General features: G+C 37.6%; 1 protein-coding gene across 8 annotated transcripts in view; it reads right to left on the bottom strand.

The window, feature by feature from the left end:
* The window catches only part of ARHGEF7 (Rho guanine nucleotide exchange factor 7), a 119,300-nt gene that overhangs the window by 21,497 nt on the left and 82,645 nt on the right, over positions 1 to 15,158 (bottom strand). For all 8 annotated transcript variants that reach the window (XM_069004229.1, XM_069004190.1, XM_069004198.1 and 5 more), the window contains 8 exons: positions 11,144 to 11,282; positions 10,197 to 10,256; positions 8,916 to 9,062; positions 6,953 to 7,039; positions 4,031 to 4,109; positions 2,559 to 2,698; positions 1,695 to 1,919; positions 563 to 656 (listed from right to left, as the gene is read on the bottom strand). In XM_069004229.1, coding sequence (XP_068860330.1) covers positions 563 to 656; positions 1,695 to 1,919; positions 2,559 to 2,698; positions 4,031 to 4,109; positions 6,953 to 7,039; positions 8,916 to 9,062; positions 10,197 to 10,256; positions 11,144 to 11,282 — 971 coding nt within the window. The remainder of the gene's footprint in view (positions 1 to 562; positions 657 to 1,694; positions 1,920 to 2,558; positions 2,699 to 4,030; positions 4,110 to 6,952; positions 7,040 to 8,915; positions 9,063 to 10,196; positions 10,257 to 11,143; positions 11,283 to 15,158) is intronic.

The raw sequence follows: 15,158 nt of genomic DNA, 5'->3' as shown, positions 1-15,158 counted from the left end.
AGCAGCCTAAATATCTGCAGTTTAGATACAGACAGGAACAAATAACTTTATTTATAGGAAATAAGACTGTTGGATCCTAGAAGCAGTGATTGTGGAAGCAACTTTTCTTCAAATCAGCAGCAATAACCAGCTTTCCAACAACAGGACAATAGAAGCTCCTACCAAGACCAATCTAAAAACATAGCTACAAAGCATTCTGCAAGAGTGGGACAGTATCTTCACATTGCTGTTTACACTACTAAAAGACAGGTTTACCTTACTGAACTTTACTTGGCTCTCTAGTTAACCTCCCTTCCCTCTGTAACAAACAGAAATAGCACTTCACAAGCAGACATCCACGGTAGCAATCAATAAAGCTCTACAAAGCAACTAATGCCGTTGTAGCATAAGCATCTAAGATGAATAGAACAAACCAGCCTCTGGAGATACCTACCACTCTCCCCTGACATGAGAGAGGAAACCAGATGACTTGCTTACACTGTACATCTAACTCTCACAGAATTTAAAGTGATGTTAATTGCAGCCTTTTTATTGTGCAGATACTTGTTCAAGTCTCTCTTACTTTTTCTCAGTGCAAACTCTTCATCCGATGGCTTCCTTTCTGGCTTGCGTTTGGGAAGCAGCTTTTTCATGGTTTTAGGGCTTTTACTGAGATCCTGTATAGGAAAAATAAAAAGAGTAGAGCTTCTCCACATTATTTCAAAAATTTAACTTCTAAGATGCATACAGAAATTAATAACTACAAACCTTTTAACAGCACCAAAATACAGCTTACTAATATTTTTTGCCATGTTCAATTTGCCTGAATTGGTTGATTTCCTCTCTACCCTTCCTCCAACTATACACAAAGTCAAGTATTTTATCTGTTCTATTAACAGAAATATACATAAAACCTGGTGCAAAGGCATTCAGCCTGTATGGGAGCCAGAGAGAAGGGAAGAGGCAGGAATATATTAACACAGGTCTTTTTCCTGAATGGTTGAAGAGACAACCCATTTTACTTCTGTACAGGGAAGCAGGTAAAAAAAGGACCTAACAAGGAAGCTTGGCAGGTAGTATACTCTTTAAAGCCAAAATTTGTAAAAGTTTAGGTCTGTTTTTACAGAACTCTACAGGGAAAAAAAAAAAAAACCAAACAAACCAACAAACAAACAAAAACCCCAAACAAACAAACAAACAACAAACCCAGCAGCATTTCTGCTCAAAATGTGGTCATGATAATTTACAGGAACAATACTAAGTTTTGGTAACAAAAGGAAAATGTTGGTCTACCCTTTACCTTAAGGATACAACACATCATCTGTGAAAATACAGAACAAGACAGTAAAAAGGTGACTGAGCAGGACCTACCAAAGATGATCAAGATAAGTTTTGATTATTGTATGCTAAACACTATAAAGATGATTGAAATTTAAATACATTGGTGAATTTAGTGGCATACACATGAAAGCCTGAAAGGATTTTAAGATAAATTACAAAATTAGCATATGGTCCGGCCAAACAGAAGAACCTCTTGTAGCAACTAAGTCTCAGTACAAATCTTGCACTGCAGACCAACTCTCACTTTTTCCCTGTTGTTTAGGAGATTTACAAAATTAAAGGAAAGTCACATACACACAGCCACCACAAAAAAACTTAAAACTTCCTATCAAAGGCCTGCCCCACTGCCCTTTTTCTTGGTTGCTGCATCTCACCTCCTTATAGCAAAGAGCTGCTGAAGGCCGTAGTGGAGGTGCGGGCCGCAGGCAGCTCAGACTCCAAGGCTTGGGCGTTTTCGGAGGTTCCAGCGGTCCCCAGTTTATTGTGGTGTGTGGAGTCCCATGATGTGATGGATGAGGGAGAGTGTGGTAGGCAGGAGTCAGTGGTATTGGCTTGCTGTCTGAATGCTTGCTGGAGGGAGTCACTGGATGGGAAGGAAGCTGTCAAACATGACAGGAAAGCAAAGAAAGCATATTATCATAACAGAGACAATGTCATAAGGACTGGTGAAATAATCCCACTTGCTATATAGCACTTCTGTTTATTATAGCTGGCCTTTGAAAAATTTTACACTAAATTATTTTTTGGAAAAAAGAGGCTTAAAATTTTTTTATTGTCTACCACAGACAGAGCAGAAACTAAACAAAGAACAGCTATGAGAAACCCTGCTCCCATTTCTCTCACCACTAAGGGCAGAGCTAAATTTAGATCCATTCATATCCAACAATTCAAATGCAGAACCCAAAAGAAATTACTGTTTCTCCACAGCCTGTCAAGTACATCACCAATTACAACCTAATGTTCTAAGTATACTTATAAGATGGCGATGGCCAAAATAGAAAAAATAATGATAATGAACTTTCTTTTACCCCATTAAACCATTACACTGGGTTTTAAATCATTTTATTCTTTGTTCACACAATTAAAAACAGAATGATCTTTTTACCTATTAAACTATAGTGACAACATTCAGTTCTTGTTACTAATGGCTAAAAAAAAAAATAAGGCTTTCCATGGTGTTATATTTGCCAGATAAGCTAATTCTGCTCATTCACTTCAACCCAGAAGCTCTTTCTTACTGTGTGAGACGGCACAGAGTGAGGTTTAACGGTGGGATTCCCAACAGTTGTGACTTTGGTTTGCTTCTGCAGGTGATCCACCCATTCATGCAAATCTTGTTGGTTGTTACAAGATACTAGTATCCTTTCAATCATATTTCCTAGGTGATAGATATCAGAAAGACATAGGAAATGAAAAAAGAACAACTTAGTCAATCTGACATGATTAAAAAAGACACGAGTTTCCTAAAACATTATGTGCTCTCAGTACTAAGCAAAAATTTAAAACTTGTTTTCAGTACAACATCCCACTTTTCCAGGTTGTAACACACATTGCCTCAATGTATTTATTCATAGTCAAGCACAGGAGTTCTACTTTTTTTCTTCCCAGCTCTAGTAATTAAGCACAACCTTAAATGACAAGAGTAGGAGACAGGCTCATCTAGCAGCCTTCTGCTTCTCCACCTTCCCCAGAAAAGCAAGCAGATAGCCTAAAATGTCATCCCTGAGTCTGTACACTACAACACAGGAAAAGTTATAAAATAAGACTTCACCAATCTTCTCTCAGAAGAAGGCATAAAATTAAAGCTAAGGCAAAAGTCACTTGGGAATCTCAACTTTCATTTCTGCACTTAACACCATTTAACCCATCACGTTCCCCTTGAGGTCAGCTCCATAGCTATTGTCTCCAAAAAAAGTGGTTTTTTTTTCTCAACATTAACAATTTTTTCCTCTGTGCCTCATGGCATTGATATCTTACTTGAGACAGTGAAAACTGCCTTATTTAAATGCAACCTGCTTGGAGGTAGAACTCATGCAGGAAATTAATGAAGGTATGAAGCTCCACCATACGGACCCTGTACTGTCCTTTAAATTACCTAAGGACATACATGATGAAACGAATGACTAAACAGATAGAAATGAGCCAATATAAGCATAATGGCAACAATTATTAACATCAGAGATGCTAAAGGTCTCTCAGGAAAGAGGCAGACAATTTCTAGAAGAAAACTCTTCCGGAGCCTCTTGAATTCTTATTCTTTCAGTAAATAGTGTACTTTGAACTGCTTCATTATAAAAGACCTTCTCCAAGGCTACTGCCTCCATTCATTAAGATACAGAAATTCCAGGATGAATCCCACACAAAGAGCTCCTGAACTGCTTAAGAGAGGCAGTAAAAAGCAGTCTTCAAGCGAGGCTCCAGGCAGCTGTGTTACAAAGTTTGTATAATCACAGGAGGGCTGAGCCTGTAAGGGACCTCTAAGTCCCACTCCCCCCACTGCTCAACACAGACACCTAGAGCTGGTTGCCTGGGGTCATGGCCAGAGAGCTTTCCAGTACCTCCAAGGACAGCGATCTCCCCAGGCACCCTGTGCCAGTGCTTGGTCACCCTCACAACGAAAAAATATCTTCCTCTGTCCAGGGTGAGCATTTGATGTTTGAAACTGTATATCCTGGAATAAGTAGTAAATAAAAATACTAATGGGCAATACCTGATATTTCAAATGCATTTTTATGGTTTTCACTGTCTTCTAGCTTTGTAATAGTCATTCCCGTCATGGGCAGTTTTCCCTTAAAAAAAAAAAAATTCACATTGACATTAAATACAAAACACATAAAAACCTTACCAACTAAAGAAAATACTAACTTGAAGCTCTTGAAGACCTTCACAGTAAATTGACACACACCCCCCAATGGGTTTAAAAACATTTAAAAATTTATACAGACATCTCACAATGGGAGTTTTTCCATATGTCCAACTTCTGCAAATGACATCTGTGATATCAGTAAGTCTAGCTGATACCTATTCAGGCTACGAAATCCATACAAATGTAACAGTGATCATTGCTTAGTCTCAGGTTCTTGAAACTGAGACCTTCAGGGTCATCCATATTACACAATTGGAGGTAATTGTGACTCTTCTTCAAGCACATTTGTTTGCAAACTGTTTGATTAGCTCCCAGAATAAGGTCTGTAGAACAAGTAAATTTATAAAGGAGTATTTCACTAAATAAATGCATCTATTATTTACTAACTATTTATTTCTCTAATAATGCCACTGCTAAATTCCCTCATGGAAATACTTTGGGGGGGGGGAAAGCCATGAACACCTTCACATTTGTAAAGTTTCTTCAGAAGAACATGCTAATTCTGCAGAAGATCCCATTTTAAAGCCAGTCAAACAGAGAAAAAAAAATCAGTTTAGAATAACTTTTTGACCCTTTAGAAACACAGAAGAATAAATAAAATTGAGTATTTTTGGGATGAAAGGCTTTACCGAAAATGAAACTTCACTAAAAGTTCTTTAAGACAGATCCTGTATTCTCCTGCACAGAAACACTATTCAGCAAATGCTGGTGAACACACAAATACTATATACTGTGGAATTTTGGCTCCAAAAGAGCAAAATGAATACAAACCAACTTTATGTTTTCTTCTTTCCTAATGACAGCAGAATGGACAAAGGTTTCTTAGAAGCTTGAAAATGAAAAATCATTTGGTATTCTGTAGGCGCAGAGCATGCTCAGGCCCAAGATACCAAAGAGAAAGGAGGAGTTTTCTTGTAGCAGCTTCCCCCCTGAAGGAAACATGGTGGCCATGTGCACAACACAATGCAGCTAAAATTTGCTCTTTTCCCTTTTTTCCATGTTTGCTGCTTCATGAGTAACACAGCATACAACCACAACAACAGAGATGTGCAAGAACTGCTGACATGGGTGGGAAGGGAATATGGGGGTACACTAGGCAAGACTGGTGACAGAGATCTGAACCACATGGCGAGAAAAAGTACGAAGTCAGCAAAACAGAGAAAATTGAACTGAAATTGTGAATCATTTATATTCCCCTTCTTTTCACAAACAGTTGTGTACCCCTCCTAAGATGTATGGTCCCTGCTCCTTGTGACTTCAGTTTACCACTGCTAAAAGTTCTTCCTGTTAGCTCATGTGGTAGATATCAAACAGAAAATCTGAAGCCTGACCATTGGGCTATTCAGAAATGCAAGAAGGTATTATGTTGGATGATGCCTTCAGTGGCCTAATTTCCCTGAGAATGACTGAAGAAACCGCATCATCTTCTGCCCTTATCCATCCCAGTTCTGAGATGTGAACCTCAGAAAAAATGTCCAGGATGCCCACATTACAAACTCTAGACATGGGCTCTGAGCAACTGTCTCAGACACAAACACTGATGAAATAAGTGTAATATTCATCTTGCTGTGAATAGGTAGTAATTAAAATTTGATACGTTCCCAGTGATGGGACTATCACACGTGAGGTAATGAGGAAATTAAGAGTTTTGCTTTCAAGAGATGGTTGGATAGTGAACACTAAGAAGGGGCTGTGGCCATTCTGACTAGAAGCTGAAGACAAATCACAGAAAATGGCTTATTTATTTAGTTAGTTATTGAAAAATGCTGTGCACCATGGCGATGAGGTGGGAGGTAGGAAGAAATGCAAGTGATACACAATAGGAGAGGCAAAATAAAGCTTGACAGACTGTTTAATTTCATACCCAAAATGCAAGTGCTTCTGTGAAACACGGCCTAGAGCTACAAGGGAGCCAAGACAAATGGCACTCCTGCACTACAGCAGTTGTTCCACCTCTGGAACAGGCCTGTGGGGCAAAAGCCACAAGTATTCAGCTAGGAAACTTGGGAGAGAGCTCAAAGGCTGTGTCTACCAGCTATGAGCAGAGATTTGTGAAGCGAAGCACCTGGTGCTAAGGTCCCTAGGACCACACTGTATGCATTTCAGGTGGTGTTACACTGGGGAGCCCAAGGCTGGGGCCAGGGATTGAATGTCAGACCATGTACTTGATCTTTTCCTACGTTTAGAGCAGATCAAGCATACTTTCAGAGCATGCCTTCAGCTTCATCCAGAGGGAATCTAGTCTGCAAGCCCCAAAGCAACTTTTACTCTGTGACTCAGTGATCATTAAACAGAAAAAGCTAAAAGATGAATTTAAAAAGTGTGCCACTGATTCAGATAAAAGCACTAATGTGGATGCATCTAAAACTGATGGTAACAGCCTAATCCACATTAATGAAAGCTTAAGGGGGCTGTGCAATTTTGTTAAGACTCAAGCAGCAGTCAAAGAGCACTAACAAACCTACACAGCAGCACTGGTTTCCTACACAGATCTAAAAAGCTACCAATACTTCCTCTCATCAGCTACTACTAACAAGGTACTAAAAAAAGTCTCCTCAGTGATAGTCACAACTACAAAGAAAATCAAACCCTGGACTTCTAGGCCAGAATATTGTAAGATAGATGACCACTTCTTATTGCAGATATTACCTTTGATCTTTATAAATGCAAAAGTTTAATAATCCTTTCAAGTTTCCCATGAAATATCATTTGGAAAGAACAAAAACCCCAGCACATTTTTACACATATGTAAATGTATTACTTTACCTGATAGATAAACCCACTCATTCTTGGGCTGGCAGACAACATTAGCAAAATGTTAGGGAAGAGAAGAAGATACCTTTCATTCTTTTCCTTGTTAAAAGAAGAAAATGAAAAAGTAAATACACCATCACAAGTCCCCTCTCCCATTTTTCTATTTTATATTATTAAAAGCTATCAGCATTATAACTGCATTATTACTCCACAAATATTTGCTCATTGCAAAACTATCTCTCCATTGAATGTAGAAAAAATAAAAAAAGGAAAGAAAAAAAGGAAAGAAGATGACAGAATTATTTATTTTCTATTAGAAAAGTGCTACTAACACATAGTAGCCTATACTTCTTCCTGGTGAGTACAGCCTAGTATTTCAAAGCAGGAATTGTACAGTCTGGGTGAAATGCTGACCTTGTTTAATATGATAACAACTGTTTGGCCAACTTCAGTAAAACCAAAATTACAGACTGGATCTATTTCTTCATATAATTTAGATGGATACTGTTACGGTCGTATCAAGACTGTGGTCTCAAATCGGAGAGATCAGATTTTTAAATACTGGATTATGCCCCAAAGTAGAAAAAGCAAAGCAATAATTACTATAGTCACAACAAAAGCACTCATTACTTTGTTCTGGTTTTAATTTGCTGGTTTCATGTATGAAGTTACCCATTGTGGTTTTGTTTTGGGGTGTTTTTATGGAAGGAGGAATCAGTTTACTCTGAATCTACTGCTATAGATAAAAGGGAGAAGCATTAAAGTGTAATATTTTAATAACAAAATAAGTATATCAATTGACAGAGCCACTGTCAATTTCAAGCATCTTTGCAAAATTATAAGTCCTTAGCAAGTTTTAATGTTTTTAAGTAAACATCTGCAAATGTCTGTATCATTTTTAGAAAGACAAAACCAAAGCCAGTTGCTGTTGCACAAATGAAGCTGTTCTGTATCTCGCCAAAAAGCCATAATGCTACACAGAAGCTTCTAGAAGTCCATTACATTTGACATTTTACCTCATGATGAGAGTGGGGGATGGTGATTTGTTTTGTTTTGAAGGCTTCAAAAAGAGAATGACTGCAGAAGATGCACTATCAGCTCTACTGCATCTTATTTATTATTTACTTTAACACCTAGCAAAATATCTGAGAGAAAAATATTAAGTGACTAACTTTTAAGTATTCAGTTCCATAAACATTTTTCTTTTTCTTTATATTTATGGACCTCTTTGTTCTAAGGGAGGAAATGGACTGAATGAGGTTGCAATTCAAAAGCCCTCATCAGGTTCAAAGCCTCATTGATTTTTCAGGGGAACAACAAGCCATAAAAACATGTCAGTAACCTGTATAACATTGCCTTTCTGTTAGCACTTGCTTTTAAGATTATTTTAACATTATTTCTGGTAAGACAAGCTTTTCTTTGTTTTATTTGCTTCTTTGGTTTAAAAAAAAAAAATCACCTGACTTTGTCGCTTTCAACTTTCTAATGTATCTCCTTATTCTTTTTCTCAAGGATCATTTGGTTCTCAAGCTTGTATTTCAAAATTTACTACTTGAGCAAGGTGCCCAAAACAGCACCAAAAAAAAAAATTGTCTCAGACACCTTACAATATAAAACTTTAAACCTTTTGCTATTTAAAACACACTGTAATAACTGTTATGCAAAATGATCCTGTAACTTACGAACACATGGAAAATCTTGTTTAATTATGTATTTTTTAAAAAGTCCAGCAAAAATCATCTTACAATATTTATAACTGCTGTATTCAGTCCCTTTTCAGTAAATTTTACAAATGAGACCATCCATCTTCAAGGAATTTTATTTCAGGTTTTGTAAAAAATGCCTTAAATCAACAGAGAAAGATTTTAACTTAGATTACCATCTCTGAAGCACTCTATTTCTGTTGCATAATGATTATAACAAATTTTATTCAAAATTGTTGAAAGAGTGACAGTAAAAATGAGAAGGACATTACCTCACTTCCAGCACACTGAATCATGACTTGGGACATGTAAATCACATTGCCAAGTGTTTTGATATCCTCTCCCTCCCAACAACGAATAGCTTCTGTCAGTATTTGCAGTTCAAGTTCTTTCCGTTTCCGTACTTCTTGACATTGTGCCTAACAAACATTGGGAAAAACATCATCTCTATAAACTCTACCAATTTGGAATGAGTTACAGGTAAAAATACTACTACAGTTGCATTTACTGCTGTGCTTGTAATACACAAAAGACAGCACCTTAGTTGAAGCATTTTCATTTAGATGACTATTACTAATATTTTTTATAAACTAGTTTTACTAAGTTAAGTATTATGACTTTTCAATACACTGACTTCAATTACTATTCCAAATTCAACCATAGCGCTGTTACTCAAATTACTCCTTCCTTTATATTCCAAATTTTGGTATGACTAACCAAAAATGGACATGCTCAAGAGAAAAGACTAACACAGCTGTCAGAAATACACATTTATACAACAAAGCATCTCCTTTCAGTAAAAAGAGACGTGCCACCTGTGCAAACCATGAATGTGTATAACCTGGTGTTCCTACTTTTATTAAGTAACTCCAACCTGCTCTAGTTTGTATAGTACGCAACAGGATGTAATCCACAAACCTCTTCTGAACATAGGTAACACTAAATTTCTGATTTAAAAAATAAAAAGTGCCAGGTTATCAGCAGCACACATTCCTAACACAAAGAACAACACATTAAGTTTATTGTAACTGAGGCTTGTTGCAGATGAGGCAGTTTTTCATTTTTTGTAAAGACAGTAGCAGCTTATCTGTTCAAATTAGGCTTCCTGTTCCAATTATTACTAGAAGTTTTGCAGTTTCTGAACTTCACTAGCACTTTCCTCTTCAACCTCTCTCTCTCAAATCCCACACCATTCCCCTAGAAGGAATGCACTTAGAAAAAAAAAATCAGAACATGTACTCATTTGTTGTAAAGAAGCTCTTCTTCAGGACACTAGTCCAGCTAGCACTAGTAGAAAGGGAGATGAAATATGATGAGAGGGCAGACAAAAAGGTGCAGAATACTTTGCACAACGCTTATACCAATAGTCTATTTGCTATAACTCCCCAACAAATTACCATCCTTAGCTCTGCCCACATAGAGCATTGATTTCCATGCTTCTGAAAATTTACTACACATTTATGAAAAAGTTTCACTTTTTTAAGCAATAGAGGGAGATGAAATTAGAAAACATTCTACTTAAAATATATCATCTATTCTTTTATCACTCTTACAGAAAGATTTTTGAAGGCAGTCATGGATTTCTGAATATCTGGACGGTCTGGATGATAATCCTAAAAACAATGGAGAAAACATACATTAAAAGTTCCATTCCAGAAAAATTAATTTTAAAAAAATGTTAGAGGCTTAAGTAAAAACAAATAAACAATTTTGCAAAATTGAAGTTGTAAACTGATCTGGTCTCTTCATGGCCTTCTTATATCTAACACTGCTGGGTCTGGCTTCCAGTAAAACTGCAGTTCCTTAGCACAATCCTAGTGATACTTAAAATAGAGCCACAGAAGTTTTACAAGACCTAGTGCATAAGAGATTTTGAAATCCTAAGAGGAAAGTATTTACAGAGTTTTGTTTGACAGGTTAGCTTTGTCACAAAGGTGATTCCCTACAGGCTAACTAACATGTTCTGCTGTCACTGGCTGACAAACTAAGCTGTATGACAAGACCCTCATGCTTTCTACTTCTCTCTTTTTTCACACTCCAAACACCTAACCTATAAAATGCAACAGGTGAAAACAGCAGGTCCTCAAATACCTTCTCGTCCTGTAAACATCACTTTTGGACAGCAATCACTAGAAGTCAGAGGGACTATTTTGCCAATATGTTCGACATGCTGAGGTGAGAAGCAGCACTCCCTCTACAACAAAGTGGCCTGAAGTAGTGTGCAGGAGACACATTCAATGTCAAGTCAACTAGAGACTGCGATAAGACTGTTGTAGGAATGATGATTAGCTTCTCTGGATAGTTTTATTTTAAATGTTTAGCTTTTACAGGAAGTTTTACTGCACTGACTTTTACATAAACCACTGCAGCCTGTAGTTTAGAAGGCTGACGGAAGAGCAAACAAATGTAATTTTGGGTCCCATCATGTTTGACATGTACCTTTAAAATAATTGTTGTCAAATCATCATTAAGCTGGAACATAAATGCTGATAAGATATACCTCCATGTGCCTTTCAAGCTCTTTGAGTAACGTGGGGTATTTATCCAGACGCATAAAAGGTTTGCTGAGGCCCGTGGTCAGTACAAGGATCCCAGGGCTGTTGGCACCTTTCATCTCCATGAATTCTCCTAGTTCCTCACTGTGTACACAAGATATTTAAGCAAATTAAGATTAAATTATCAACACAAATAAATTACATTGGATTCGTGATTCAGCCTTTCACCTGCAATGAAGATGACAATAAAACAGGAGGCCTAATAAAAATTAATTCAAATACAACCTAAGTGCTGTGACCAAGTTTGTGCATTAAATAAAATATAGGAACAAAAGCCTTTGGTTTGCAGATTTGGGGTCCATCCAGGGAAAAACATACATGGAATCAAATCCACTGTTCTAGACAACCAGTGCTCAAAGACAATTCCTAAATGCTCCATCATTCAAGCAACAATTACAGAATAAAGCTGTATTTTATTACTCAGCTCTTTATGCTAGTAAAATTACATATGACCTTAGAGGTGGTTTACACAAGTAATACACAAGCAAGAGCCAATTGCTTTATATATAATAATAAAATAGGTATTTTTATCGTGACAGACAGAATGAGAAGACAGAACATTTCAGAAGTTTTTTCTCTCCCACACTTACATGTTTAATGACCTCATCTCACATCCAAGGTGTTACTGCAAAAAAATGACCAACATCCATACAAATGGTAGAAATAATCACCACGCAGTCTATTCCCTAATGAGCTAGGGTTTCAGTTTCACTATGTGTGGACTTATACAACACACTTCTTTTGACAGCAAAGCCACTGTAAGAAATCCATTCTCTCCATGTATCATGAATTGCTACTTCCCCTCTCCAGGTATTTTTTGGTATTTGAATAAGTCAGAGCTGGTCCAGCCCTTCAACTTTTTACAGCAACTCACTTAAAGCACCAGATGTGAGAATTTCAGCTCCCTTTGCTATCAAGGAAACAAAATAGCTACATCTTCTGCTTATGAAGCAGAGATTTTAGAGGACTATGGTGGAGGAGGACTAGCTTTTCAAGAGTTTAAATTACCAAGAACAAAATGAGCCCTCTCCATTGGGAACAGAAGATATGGCAGCACCTGGGCTAATTGCCAGGCTTCATAAAATACAAGTTGCCAAAGAACACAGAATTCTAAAGGCAAAAATCTAAATAAAAGAAATACAGAATGTTGTTTATTGAAAATGTAACCTCTTATTGCATCCAAGACACACACACACTCCTTCCCATTTCAGAACAAGTGACACTATTTATTAATGTCATTTGTCCAAATAGATGAAGACAACAGAACAAGAACACAAACATGGTGCTGAGGCACTTGGTTTAGTGGTGGACTTAGAATCCAGCTGTTAACCCAACACTGCTATGTTAAAAGTCTTTTTCAACCTAAATGAGTCAGTTCTGTGAACTGTGACCTTCCCATCCCAACAAAAGTGCTTTACCCACCATCCCTCCTCCCAGACACCAAAGTTTCCTCCAGTTCACAGAAAAGAGGGTACTGTCTCAGATTAGTTAATTGGAATTTACTTATACTACTTTGCTTATGTATATCCAGCACTGTTTCTGATTGTCAGGCCCATCATAATTTCACACCACCTCTTTCAAGAGCTTTCTGTCCCCATTCTAACAAGGCCCAGGCACTCCTCAGTGCACATATTTGAGCTATTTCAGCTGCACTTAATTACAGAGTGGAGACAGAGGGTGAGGGGATTTCTCAACACCTGCTGTGAATTTTACTGATGCAAAGAGAAGGGCTGGGCACACTTGGGAAAGACCTTGCATCCCTCTTAAGCAGGATGTATCAGCAACTCCAGGCCTTCTAAATCAGCTTGTGACACAGACAGGTTTTAGCCAGAACTAAAACACATTGAAAAACCTCCTACAATACCTTGCATAAAGAATTATAATAATGCAACACAGATAAACTCAAGTACTTTTTGAGCTTAAATTTAAAATTAAGTAAAGCTGGCCAGTTCTGAATACCTGGAGGCTGAAGATCTACTCTGCCTAATGCTTTCTTAGTCACAGCCCTTGCTTAGCATAAAAATCACACCACTTCAGAACTTGACAGCTGACTGCACTGGCACCCTAAACAAGAATAAAGATTTTGACTTGTAACTATGTCTTGGGTTTATGGTGTTACCAGCTACTTCGAGGTCAAGTATTCAGGGTAATTCACTGAAGCATCAGGCTGCATGGCTATGGTGTGGTGGCACTTCCTCTCCTCCTGCCTCAGTTAAAAGGAAAGAAACTGTTTTCAGTAAGTAATAAAGGTATGACACCCAGTTTACACAGAAAGCTTTACCAAAGTTCACCTGTGAAAGCCCTTCTGCCAGAAGGCACTCATTGGTTTTAAATTTCAATTCCCCATGTATATGACACTGATCACATGCAAGTGACTGCTTTTTTATTTTATCCATTAATTCCACCTGTAATCACCCCCACCCATTTCAGCACCATAAAGTCAGGTTACACACAGTACTTGATATTTCATCATACTTCATCTTCTTAAAGACATTTTTTACAAGAATCAAGAAGAAGTAGCTGTTTAAACTCATTCTTTGCATTTTGTTTGCTTCAGTCAGACACAGCCCCTGCTGCCTAATTCTACCAACTCTGCCCTTTAAAACTATTTACTACTCTTCCCCATTTCAGGCAGCACAATCCGTAAGTGTATTACACAGATTCTCCTTCACCCCAACATAGCTGCATTTTCCACAGGATGTGCCAATCTCAAATACCACAGGCCACTCAATTTAACACTGTTCTGAACAATGCTCATTTTTGCCCTTAGACTGCTAAGGGGCAAAAACCCCCATTCCTAATTTCTTCAGCCATCTCCATACTGTTGGGTGCATATAAATGCATTATATAAATAGGATTTGCTGTGCTGTCCACTAAGACAATGCTTGGACTTCCCCCTCCCCCTTTTCTTTAATTTTAATGCTTCTAAAGTAGGAAGAGCTTTGGTTACCATTTCACTCATATTCACATTTCTTATTTTCATTATTGTTGTTCCATTTCTTCAACTTCAGCATTATGAAATAGATGTGCAAAAAAACAGGAAAAAATTCACTATAGCTTGAATTAAAATCAAATTCTTGGAAACCTGAAATAAAAACCTGGTATTATCTTGTTTGCACTGTCTACTCTGCAAACCCTTTAACTAAATACACTCTGTGGTTAAGCCATCCTCTGCTCAAGTGGCACTTGGTGTTGATCATCACCCTTTTTACTTAATGACAGTATAGGAACCTATGGAGCAAGTTTAAACCTCAGCTCACTTGAAACATACACAAAGTCCTGAAAAACAGGCTCAGCAAAGGCATCATCAGGAAGCCTTTTCCAGGGAGCAGTGTTAATAGGTGTAATTAAAACTGAATGACGTCGTTTTCCTCCCAACATTCCCAAGAGGACAATGTTTTCTTTCATACACTTCTGCGCTTCTCTCTGACAAGTTTTGACATGCCAGCTTGTTCAAACCCTAGTCTGAATACAGGCACACATCCCTTTAATACAATAATACCCCAAATTTTGTCTGGGAAGTTCCATCATGCAGACCCCCTTAGCATTCTACTCATGCTATATTAACGTGGCACCTCTGCAGCTTTGTGGACATTAAATATCCATCAAAATGTGGATGTTACTTTAGCCCAAAGCTTAAAGTGAGTGTCTTTCATTTAGTCACAAATGACAAATACAGTACAGGACATAATGGAAGGGTTTACTTTCAAAAATAAATGAGTGGGTTAAAATACTGTTTGAACATGACAACAGTTCACAACCATTTTTTAATTAATTGCAGCATAAAAAACAGTCTGTGTCAGCTGCTTTGCCAAAGACAATGGCTCTTTCATGTCACAATTTCAATTGATGCCTGCAAGTACCACAGTCTCCTAGGCAGTATATGCTAAATGAAACTCCAGCCCACAGCTAAGAGTATGTTTTAATTAAAAAGCTATCATTTAGCTGAACAGGAAAATC

Source organism: Aphelocoma coerulescens, chromosome 1 (assembly GCF_041296385.1).
Source record: "Aphelocoma coerulescens isolate FSJ_1873_10779 chromosome 1, UR_Acoe_1.0, whole genome shotgun sequence".
Taxonomy (NCBI): Eukaryota; Metazoa; Chordata; class Aves; order Passeriformes; family Corvidae; genus Aphelocoma; species Aphelocoma coerulescens.
The sequence above is the reverse complement of the archived record's forward strand: the minus strand, read 5'-3'. Positions and strand labels throughout refer to the sequence as shown.